The sequence below is a fragment of the Artemia franciscana genome, chromosome 18, assembly GCF_032884065.1.
Source record: "Artemia franciscana chromosome 18, ASM3288406v1, whole genome shotgun sequence".
In the NCBI taxonomy this organism is placed as follows: domain Eukaryota; kingdom Metazoa; phylum Arthropoda; class Branchiopoda; order Anostraca; family Artemiidae; genus Artemia; species Artemia franciscana.
Window position 1 is genome coordinate 8,258,859 of NC_088880.1, and position 12,377 is coordinate 8,271,235.

Here is a 12,377-nt window from a genome sequence, read left to right on the forward strand (position 1 = left end):
TTTATTTTAGTTTTCAGTTCAGCATCGCTAAACTTATTATGTAAACTACAAAAATATTTATAGTGTCTAACCAATAATACTAATTTTTTAATTCAAACTAGAAAATACCTGAAAATTTGACAGTACATAGTAAAGAGAAAAAACTCTAAAAATAATGGCAAAAAATATGTAAACTAGAAGATACTTTGCTATTATGTAAACTACATAAGTATTTGAATGGTCTAAGTAACGAATTTTGAATCATGTTTAAAACTAGAAAATTTTCTACAATTTTCAACTAAGTTTTAATTTATTCTAGCTCATAAGCTACTCACTACAGTAAAATAAACTCATTAAAAAATTTAATAATACAAATCATGGTAAACGAACTTTCAGATCAGCTGGGTGATTTAGGAAGTGGTGCTGGTAGAGGAGGAGGAAGTGGTGGAAGTATCCGCGAAGCTGGTGGATCTTTCGGGAAAAGAGCAGCTGCCCAAGAGGAACAATATTTCCGGAAGCTACAACACGAACAATTGGCAAAGTTAAAGCAGCAGCTTGATGCAGAAAAAATTAATATATTTAAAAATATTTTATAATTAACGAAAATAACACGAGTTATTGCTAGTTAGTTTTAGACTAATCAGGGTTGCAGCGGTAGCTAGCAACGTCGTAAGAGATCATGTCCCATAGTAAAAACTATAATACCCCATAACTCTTAAAAATAGGGCCAGATCAAAACACAAACCTGGGTTGCAGCAGCAGTAGCAACTTAGTAAGAGACTATCACGCCCAATACTAAGAAATGTAATTGCCCATAACTCCTGAATATAGTGTCCAAAAACAGTATCTAGCAACCTAGTAAGATATGATCACGCCCATAGTAAAAAATGAAATAGCCCATAACTCTTAAAAATAGGGCCAGATCAAAACACAAACCTAGGTTGCAGCAGCAGTAGCAACGTAGTAAGAGACTATCACGCCCAATACTAAGAAATGTAATTGCCCATAACTCCTGAATTTAGTGTCCAAAAACAGTATCTAGCAGCCTAGTAAGATATGATCACACCCATAGTAAAAAATGAAATAGCCCATAACTCTTAAAAATACGGCCAGATCAAAACACAAACCTGGGTTGCAGCAGCAGTAGCAACGTAGTAAGAGACTATCACGCCCAATACTAAGAAATGTAATTGCCCATAACTCCTGAATATAGTGTCCAAAAACAGTATCTAGCAACCTAGTAAGATATGATCACACCCATAGTAAAAAATGAAATAGCCCATAACTCTTAAAAATAGGGCCAGATCAAAACACAAACCTGGGTTGCAGCAGCAGTAGCAACTTAGTAAGAGACTATCACGCCCAATACTAAGAAATGTAATTGCCCATAACTCCTGAATATAGTGTCCAAAAACAGTATCTAGCAACCTAGTAAGATATGATCACGCCCATAGTAAAAAATGAAATAGCCCATAACTTCTAAAACTATAATCAGCCATGCAAAATGAATTCCATTGATGATCTTTTTCAGAGTTGGATAAACAAACTTGTGGAAATAATCAAAGTATGAAAAGACATTAAATTACGTAAAGAGAAAAAACTGATAATTGCAAAAATATTTTTTATACTTTTACAAGGGATTACAACCTTCATTTGGGAGATATGAGATAAAATTACAGCAAGTCCAATTTCTAACAATGATTTCTGCTAAGCTTAAAACTTTTGGTTTTCTTCTTTAAGGTTTTTGATTTGTTGTTATCCCTTGATGAAATATAAAAAAAAAAATTTGCAATTACTGGTGTTTTTGCTGTTTATGCAATTTAAGGTCTTTTCATACTGAATCAGTTCAAAGATATTTGATTATTGAAGTTAGTCCAATTTCTAACAACGCTATGTACTATGCTTCAAACTTTGGTTTTCTTTTCTGAGGTTTTTGAATTTTTGTACAAATATTTTTGCAATTACCAGTTTTTGGCTCTTTATGCAATTTAATGGGTTTTTTTAGTGCTGTCTTTTCAAAACATTAATTATTGAAGCTTCCTCGATTTCTAACAATGATATGTGCTAAGCTTGGAATTTTTGGTTTTCTTTTTAAGATTTTAGAATTATTGTAATTCCCTGTCAAAATATTGAACCATCTTTTGCAATAATTGCACTTTTTTTGGCCTTCCTACTGACATTATATAACTGGTTGCATTCAAACCTGTAAGTTTAATCATGTAGCATGTGGAATTTATCTAACAAAAAAACTAACTTTTAAAATTTTCTGACATTTTTCTAGTTTGAATTAAAGGATTAAAATCATTGCTCAGGTGCCATAAATATTTTTGCAGTTTACGTAATAACTACAGCATTTCTGAACTGAATTAAAAAAAATCAGCTATTTTTCATGTATTAAAAAGACATTGCTTATATTTTTAAGAAAAGAAGTTTGGCAATGATGCTTTTCTGACAACGATTTCTACTAAGCTTCAAATTTTGGTTTCTATGATTTCTGAATTGTTGTAATCCGTTATTAAATATATAAAAATAATTTTGCAACTATCAGTTTTTTCTCTTTATGAAATTTAATGTCTTTTTATACTGAAGTTATTTAAAGGTGTTTGATTATTACTGCAAGTTTGATTTCTAACAATGGTTTCTACTAAGCTTCAAACTTTTTGTTCTCTTTTTTAAGGTTTTTTAATTATTGTAATTCCTTGTCAAAATATATAAAAATATTTTTGCAATTACCAGTTTGTTACTCTTTAAGCAATTTAATATAAGCTTCTCCATCCATCAAAATCTCAAAAATCTTCAATGGAGAGTATACAACTTTTCACTACTGTACGTTACTTCTAATGTGTGCATAATCAACTCAGCATTAAATGACATACAGAAAGAAACCCTTTTACAATGCCCTGCCCAAGTGGCCAATGCTTGGATACTAGATGGGAGGGAACATCTTTGAAAGACTTGTAGCTACAAGCTTTTTAGAGGTTACCAGACAGAAACACCATTTTTGCAAAATGTTCTAGCTAGCATGGGAGGAACTAAGTCTAAATGAGCATATTACCTCAAATATTTATGAAGAGGGTATCAGTGATTTCACAGCAGGATATGGAGGTGCTGAAGACAAAAACTTGCGCGTTTTTTTTTTTTTACCATGGATTGTTATAATATACAAGAACTATCTTCAGATCAGTGTAGGGGAGAGGTATGGTTTCACTCCTTATGCAAGCATCCTTGAGATATTTAAAACAAAAAAGTACAAAAGCTTGAGGCTTTACCACTTAGTTGGAGGAACATTCCCAATAAACAATTTCCTATTGGATGTTGTGCCATTAACAACTGATGTATCAGGACATACACATTTGCATCTTACATCTTCATACTGAGCCTGTAAAAAACAAACTTATAACTAATTCTAGCTATCCTTACTTGGTTTACTATTAGTTAAATATAAGCATATAGTCAAAAAAAAAAAATCTTACAATTACAATTACACCACACTATGATTCCATTGACAATTGAAACGAAAATATATTGATAACGAATACAATTGTTAACACAACAATGAAAAATAAAAACTTTTAATACAAAATAGAACTAGAAGTCCCTATATTTTGGCATCACATCCAGAAGCCTTTATCAATAAAAAGAAAAACCAGCAAAACAAAAGATAAAGAAAAACAACAAATTTTATGAAAAAGAAAACAGCAAATGCTATAAAAAACAACAAGGAACAAAACAAAGGAAAAATCACATTCAAACAAAATCCAATGGTAAAAAAAACACAGCAAAGATCATTGCCAAACAAAGTAAGATGTCTGCTGTATCTGTACTGTGCATCTGAATTATCTTCTAATACGGAAATATTTCAACAAGTTCCAATGGCACATGAACCAGAGCACAAATAATAATCAAACAAAGCAAGATTTATTATTTGTGCTTTGGTTTCTTTGCTGTTGGATTTTGTTTAAATAAGATATTTATTTCTTTTTTGTATAATGTTTGTTCTTTTTCTGTATGTGTTTCGTTCAGTTTTGATGTTTTCTGTTGGTAAAGGCTTCCAGATGTGAAGCGAAAATATTAAAAATTTTGTTAAAATTTTGCAACAATTTTTTTTCACCATACTAAAAACTTGACCCTGTTGTTAATATATTTTCCTTTTACTTAGTCTAATCTGTCTTTTCTTACAATTCACAACATAAATTTAGAAATTAAAATGAAATAAAAAAACTATCAAACTAAGAATGCTGTCAACCAAAAGCAAAATAAAGACTAAAATATCATTTAGCTCATATAAGAAACTTTACTGAAGATTTGGAAAATTTACATAACTAGATAAAGACAAACAAGATAAAGAAAACATCCAGATAAACTAGATAATGAAACTCGTCTAAACGCATGGAAAGACTGATGAAATTAAACAGGAATTTTCAGCTAACAAACTGTGTTAACAGGATGCACAACTAAGTGGATATATCTGATTCACATCATCTGATTGATAGCCTGGAAGGTCATGGGGATGGCCTGTGTTTACCCCCCCTCCCCCTGCAGAGTATAAAAATAGAAAATGATGGAGTATAAAAAACAAAAAGATGAAAAAAAGTTCCCATGAAAAAGACCATGTCAATAAAAAATTAGCAAAAATTAATGTAAAAAACTTTTCCCACAAAGCAAGTTTCTCAAAGAAGAGTAAAGAGCTCCATTAAGCCAAAAATGAGTAGAAATAAATTCAAATAATTTTCCAAGCTGAAAACTATCACATATCATCGCCAATAAATAAATAAAACTAAAAGCAAAAAGGAATTACAATAAATAGCTGAGCCAAACTCAAAACAAGCAAAAGTTACCTTGATAGGACTGACAACCCCCATGCCTTTTCAGGACCAGAATATAATTTACACTTTACTGAAAATAGAATGCATATTAAATGATTTCACTTTTGATTTTAATCAACAAAGAAGTATTAAGACTTTAGGGAATAATTTTCAGAATATTTATATTAAACTGACAATCTACAGTTATCATTATTTTTTTAGTAAAGTGCTAATTATGTTCTGGTCTGGAGAAGACATGAGGGCTGTAAGCCCTACTCCTTTTAATTTTTGCTCATTTTGAGTTTGACTAAATTATATATTGTAATTTCTGTTCATTTTTAGATTAGCAATGCAACGAGCCCCTTCCAAAGTTTTTACAATCCCCCTTTCAATAAAAACCTTATATGCCCCCAGGGCATACCATACAACCCTTGCACTGAGGGCTCTGGGTAAGGGGTTCATCCTCAAAGACATAATTTCCAGACCTTTCAAGTATGCTGAACAAAATGGCTATCTCAAAATTTTGATTGGATGTGTTTGGGTAAACAGTGGGCATAGAAGGGGTGTTAATTGCCCCACAATCACTTTCAACAATTAAAAAGGGCACAAGCCCTTCAAATTTCCAATCAAATAAGCCCTTTTTGATGTTTCTACGACAAATTTTTCAATATGAAATGTGCTGGTTTAACAAAAAAAAGAAAGAAAAAAAAGATATATTATACCTCCATTGCTCTTTACTTAGGCAGCACTATTGACCTGCCTATGATCCAAGGCATATTACTAAGACCAAATCTTAATCATAGTCAATGCAATTACATTGACACAGTAGAAAGCTACATATTTCCTACATATCTTTTCCACAGACTCATATCACCAGATGGTTGTACAAATTACATAGTTAAAGAAACTTGGCCAAAGACTAACACTGGATGGGACACTGAAAATTCTAGCACCCTGTTAGAGCTGAAACCAATTAGAGGGCAACTTGACACCTCCTCAGTGCCTGAGCAACGCCATACAAAATTGGATCATAATTTGTTATTTTAACTGGGAGGGCCAGAAGATTAAAAAAATGTATGTGTGAAGGCAATAGCATAAGGGTGGCTAGTGGACAAAATTTGCAAATAACCTACTCAAGGCCTTTCCATTTTTCTATTATACTGTACAATATAAAAACGGGAAGGCTAAATCTTGGTGAAATCAGTCATGTAACAAATTTTAAATTTGTGTGGTTGAAGAGCCTTTGTAGAATGTGAGCCCTTACCCCATCAGCTCCCCACCTTAAAACTGTTTGCCAAAATGGTTTTTCAAGCGTCTTTGATCTTCTTGATCACAAATCTGGGACAACATGTGCTGAAGACATCCAGAATCAAAACTTGTCATGTGCACATTCCATAGGCCATCCAACTTTGTAAATAGACATGTGTTTTGTCTTTGACTAAGAATCATTGAGAAATTGACAATCTTTAAAAGAATCCTCCTCAATAGTTAATTTTTTTTTATTAAAATGATTAAAATTGCTGCAAAACTGTCCTAGTTCCAAGCACACTAAGTTTAAATGAAAAAGAAATTATTTCCATCAAAATTGGTTTACAAAGAATTATGTGCTTGCTGATTGCAGACATGAATTTTTCCTTATAGATGTACAAATTCAGAAAATACCAAGTACATCTTTAACAAATGGTAGACATAATATCAAAGTCATCACTGTAGAGCCAAAAAGGATCTAATCCTTCTATTGCTTTACTAATAACTCACTGTAACACAAAGCCACCTGAGAACATGGCTATGCACTCTCCCCTCCCATCACAACCTACAAAACTTCCATCTTTAAACCCTTCTTAGAAAGTTCCAAATTTCCTCAAATAATTTCTTATGATATTTTTCTACACTATCTGGGACAACCTGCTTTTTGTTTGGCCCTGGATAGTTGGACAAAAGGGATAATCTTAGGCAATCTACCATCCTTCATCCACAGAAGATGCCCTAGCCATCTCAATCTTTCTCTCATTATAGCCCTAGAAAGCAGGATGGACTACATTTTTTATACAGCTTACTGTTTGGAGAATCTGGAAAAAAAAGTCAGGTTATGGCTTGAAATCCTAGTAAGACCGCAGAAACTATGTTTTCAAAAAGTAGAGCAACACAAAGAGATAAACCCAAAAGTTAAGTTAAAACACATTATGTCAAAATTTATATAGGTTTACCCTTCCTTCTGTGCAATCTGCTAATGTAAAGAAAGCATTGGGCTTTACAGTTACTACAAACAATGCTGATCCCTGTTTCATGACTCATCAGCCAGGAAGTGCCATGAGAGGTTGAGGGTCAGCCATTCCATACTTTTGCACACTCTTATTGTTTACTTTCAAAGATCTCTCCAGGTACTTATTTAGAGATGGATAAACACTAGCTGAGCCTGAGCTTACAGGGTCACACCACTCCCCCCTATTCCAAACCAAATAACCTGAAACACCAGGACTTGAACCCCTGTCCTCATGGGCAAAGGATTTCAAGTCTAGCATGCTAACCACTTGGCTTTGGCAGCTTGCAAATAAGTAAAGCATAGGAAAAGTAGCTCAAGAACAGCTTCCTGGGGTAGTTTTTGGAGGAGGTATCAAACAGACATTGAAGATATTTGTATTCTATAAATTGTAAAAATAACATCTAATCACACTTAGTACTAAGCCTGCATATTTGAATAAACAGATAAAGCTACTTCATTTGCTCCTGAATGCAATCTGCCTAGCTGAATCTGCCAATCCTAACTAACCCATTCCCCACCATCCGCCAATCCCAGCTATCTATGTCATGTGAACCATTAGCAGCCTACTCTCCACATATATAACATATATTTTTAATCAAACTATTTGTTTAGTATTAGGCCATCATGAAAAAAGAGTGAAATGTCAAAAAGTGATCATGATGCCAAGAAAGAACATATAATAAGGAATCTAGTGGTATTATTTTCCCTTTATTAGCATGTTTTCTTTAGGGGTGGTAAACCACTATAGTAACAGTGATTCCTCATTTTATGTGCATCCCAAATATTATAGTTGGTTTTTTGACAAGGGAACACCTCTGCTCTTGATTGTCCCATAAACAGCCCTAATAATAAATTTGTTTGTTAACTGAATATTGTGATACATGGTTGGTTCCTTGTTGAAAGAAGGTTCTGCATTCTAAACATGATGATATCTAGTTTTGTCTGTGATTCATTATAAAATTGTACAAAACAGATTATTTGAATTGAAAATTGGAAGCCAATGAAGAAAACATAATAATCCCATTAATAGAAAGTTCCATCAGATTACAAATCCTCACCCCTCTTGGAGGTAAATCAATAGACTAATAATTTGAATTTCTAATCCTGAATGATTTTAATGACCACATTGTTAAATGTGTTTTGATTGCCAAGAAGAACACTTGCTATTCCAGATGGTGATGTTCCTGGCATGGTTTCACAAAGGGCCCCTTCCTCATCACTTGCTTCTTGTACTTCTCATTCAAATTCAACAGCTCTTATGTTAGAGCAGTCTTTCTTAAGGATTGTCACAAAAAAGTTGAACTTCATTATAAATAACAAGGAACAAGGAAGGGGATATCCTCTTGGGCACAGAATAGTTTCTGTTTATTTCAAGTTACAATGTAGCAACCTAATTTCAGTTGAAAAAATACTTTTTTATTTAGTTTCTGATTGTTTTTCAAATTGTTGCAAGGACATTTCTCACAATCTGTGAAATTCCTACACTATAAATTCCAATAACAAACACTTTATGTAAATTGTGAACAAATTGCATAACTTACAACCCATTCCCTAGGACTGTAGGTGGTCATGATACCCCTAGAGGCACAATTATTGGATTTTTCAAGAATTCTGAATCAAATGGAGATCTCAAAAGTTTGATTCAATTGGTTCAGTATAATAGCCCCTTGAAAAAAAAACAAAAAAACAAACAAACAAGTAAGAAAACCAACAAAAACATAGACATTAACAATTTTTCTTCTGGCAAAAACATAAACTTCCATATTTTGTAAATAGAAACCAGAAACCACTACAACAAGATTATTTAACAAGCTGAATCTGATGATTTAATTTTCATAAATGTCACTTGAGTTTTTGGGAGTGCTTTGCCTCATCTTCTAAAACTGGTCAAACTTTCTCAGGCTTGTAGCTTTTGATGTCTAGGATTGAATAAAATGAATTTTATACAATTGGAATCAGCAGAAAAAGCCAATTCTTTTGAAGTATTAACCATTATCAGAATTCTTGCTATTTTTAAGTTTCAGTTACTAGTGGGGTGAGTTGTTTTTACTTACAGTTCATGTGGGAGAAAAATGAAAAAAAAATTGCAGGAAACTGTCAAAAGAAACAAAATATTATGCAAAGATATAGACTAAAAACTCTTTCCTTCATGACCAAAAAAATGGAAACTGCAAAGAACAAGAAGAAGAAACTGTCAAGAGTCATGAGAAAGAACAAAAAGTTGTGAACAGCAACAGCAACGCTTAAAGAAATTTATAATAAAAGTTCTTGTGATATTTACCCAGATTTATCAGCAGTCAGTTGAACCAATCTTATACCAAACCATCTTCTAGACAACACTATAGTGTTTTTTTGTGGATGGTGAAGTCCTCCCTTTGAACGAGTGGCAGACAGTCTGGTTTTATATTATCAATTTTTCCCTTCTTTTTTTTTGATTGTATTAAAGCTTATTCCAATAGGCAATGCATAGAACACCACCTAAAAAAATCCCCCCTGACCCTACCCCAAGTACCACTGAAAACATTCAACCCCTTGGCTGGTCAAGTCAACTTTCTCAAAGCTCACATGAGGGGTCATTGAATAATACAATGGTGGAAGTCGGGGCGTATGTCACAATACAGGATGAGACTGAAAATGAATTTCAGGAGGTCCTATCAAGAAACTCAAAAAAAAGGAAAAAGATTTCACCAATCAAAAATAATACCCCTTCCCATAATCCAACATTCCCCTCACAAAACCTTGGAATTTACTTAAAAATCACTCCAGATACCCCCTTTGAGATAAAAAAGGTAGCTCTTTTGAGGGTTGCAATCTTTAAAATGTTAAAATCAATGTTTTCATTAAACATTAACCGTGATGGATCTCTGCTAATAGCCCTTCAAGATTCTAAATCAGCAGACATATTACAGAATTCAAAATCTCTTCTTAACATACCAATAAAATCTGTTCTCTGGTCCCCAAACCAAAACCCAACTAAAATAGTAGTGTATAACATCCCTCCAGAAATTCCTATTCAGGATCTAAAAGAAGGACTCTCTGACAGAACTGGTAACCCAATCCCAGTAGCTGATGTAACCCAATTGGGTAAACCAGATGCCAATGGCCAAAAGTTAAGCAAGTCTTTCTTATTCACACTAAGAGAAGAAAATAATAACCTGGATCAGATATTCCTATTTGGACAAAGGAAACCCCACAAGCCCTACAAGCCAAAACCTATCCAATGCCAAAAATGTCTAAGACTAGGACACACAAAAAACACATGCAGTGAAACATTACATGAATGCAATTCTTGTAAAAACTCCCACCCCACTGGAATGATAAATTGTAAAAACAATCAGCCAAAATGTATCAACTGCAATGGTCCCCACGATTCTACTAATAAAACTTTATGCCCTGTATATAAAAAACGAGCACTAACACTCCAAATAGCAACAGAAAAAAACATACCTTACCCTTTTGCAGCAATGGAAGCAAATGCAGCTCAATCACACCTGACCAAAAACTTTATGAAACCACCCAACCCTCTCACCCACAGACCAACCATTCTACCAAAAGCATCAAGCACCCCCAATAAGACTCCTTCCTCAAAGCAACCAAGCTCACATTCCTATAAGAGAGGTTCACCCTGGACAAACCTTCCAGCCTCTACAAGTAATGATAGAATATCAGAATGGCCACCTCTCCCGAGTAGAAATGAATCAGAAGTATTAACGGGTATTAATCAAATTATCAACAAAAAGCCAGATGAATATCCAAATGAATTAACACCTAACATGTGCCTATTTATACTAAATTCTAATGCAGTACAGTCAATGAACCTAAAACAACCACAAAAAGCAAAAATAATAAGCGAATTGGCAAAGTTGTACCTACCCAATCACATGCATATCCAAGCAAAAAAAGATCTTGCTCTGCTCCTAGCAAAGCTAAAGATTGATACACAGCAAAATGAAAATTAAAACAACAAAGCAGCATATTTCAATACTTCAGTGGAATGTAAGATCACTTTCAGAAAATAAGTTAAATGAACTTTTATCTTTTATGAATAAAAATTCCATTGATATTGCTTGCCTTCAAGAAACCCATTTGACTAATAACCAACAAACAAAGTTTCCAGGATATACTATCCTGAGAAAGGATAGGTCTTCTCAGAGAAAAGGAGGTGGCGTAGCTATAATTTTAAATAATAATATTAAATTTTGCGGTATTAATTTCCCAGATTTTTCAAATGATGTTGATGTTATTGGCATCAATGTTTGGATAAATAATACAAAAACATACATATTAAGTCTTTATAACCCCAATGGCCAGACTACAGATGCCATGGATTTTTTCACTTATATTACTAATTCTAATATGCTAAAAAACATAATCATCTGCGGGGATTTTAATGCCCACAGTCTTCTGTGGGGGGATAAGCCAGCAAATAAAGCTGGTAAGCTCATTGAAAGATTGATTTCAAATAATGCCGATTTAGCAATTGCTACCCCTCCTAATCTAAATACATATTTTAACCCCAAAAGTGGTAAATTTTCAACTATTGACCTACAAATTGTTTCAATAAATATACTAAATAAAATTTATATTAAGAAAATTGAAAATCTATGCACTGACCATTTTGCAATAGTATCCTCTTTAAATGAACCAGCCAACATTCTCCCACATATCCCTAAATATGTCAACACCAAAGCAAATTGGACCATGTTTAGAAATAAGCTTAATGAAGACGTCCTAAGTTTAACCCAGAAATCTCATACCTCAGTTGTAACTGCTGACACGTGTGCTGAAGCTATGACATCAATATTAACAAATGCAGCTAATCAAGCTATCCCCAGAACTTCACCTAGGAAAACCATCCCTAAACACACCCCTAAAGCATGGTGGACAAAAGATTGCCAAATTATGTGGAGAATAAAAAATGCAACTAGGAGAGCATACCTAAGAAAACCATCCCCTGACACATATTTAAGTAAATTACAAGCAGAGGCTAACCTCAAGAGAACAATAACTAATGCCAAATATAATTATTGGAATAATTTTGCAAATAATCTTTCCAGAGAAACATCTGAGCCAAGAATACATAGACTTATAAGCAAAATCTGTGGGAAAAAAACATCCTCCAACCCTCTTATGTATGAACTAATACATGAGAATTCCCACTATGATAACGACACTGATAAGGCAAAATTATTTGCCTCCCTTTTCTCAAAGAAGCTAACATCAAAAAACCAAAATATCACCACACAAATCATGACAAATCCTATTTACCAGCCCCGACCAGGTTCAGAATATATAAACCATCCCTTCTCGATACATGAATTGAATAATGC

General features: G+C 33.4%; 1 protein-coding gene across 1 annotated transcript in view; it reads right to left on the reverse strand.

Annotated features, from left to right (window-relative positions):
• Positions 1–12,377, reverse strand: part of LOC136038564 (uncharacterized protein CG1161-like) — a 60,137-nt gene that overhangs the window by 14,600 nt on the left and 33,160 nt on the right. The window contains exon 3 of the mRNA XM_065721736.1: positions 3,249–3,358. Within this exon, the coding sequence (XP_065577808.1) occupies positions 3,249–3,358 (110 nt within the window). The remainder of the gene's footprint in view (positions 1–3,248; positions 3,359–12,377) is intronic.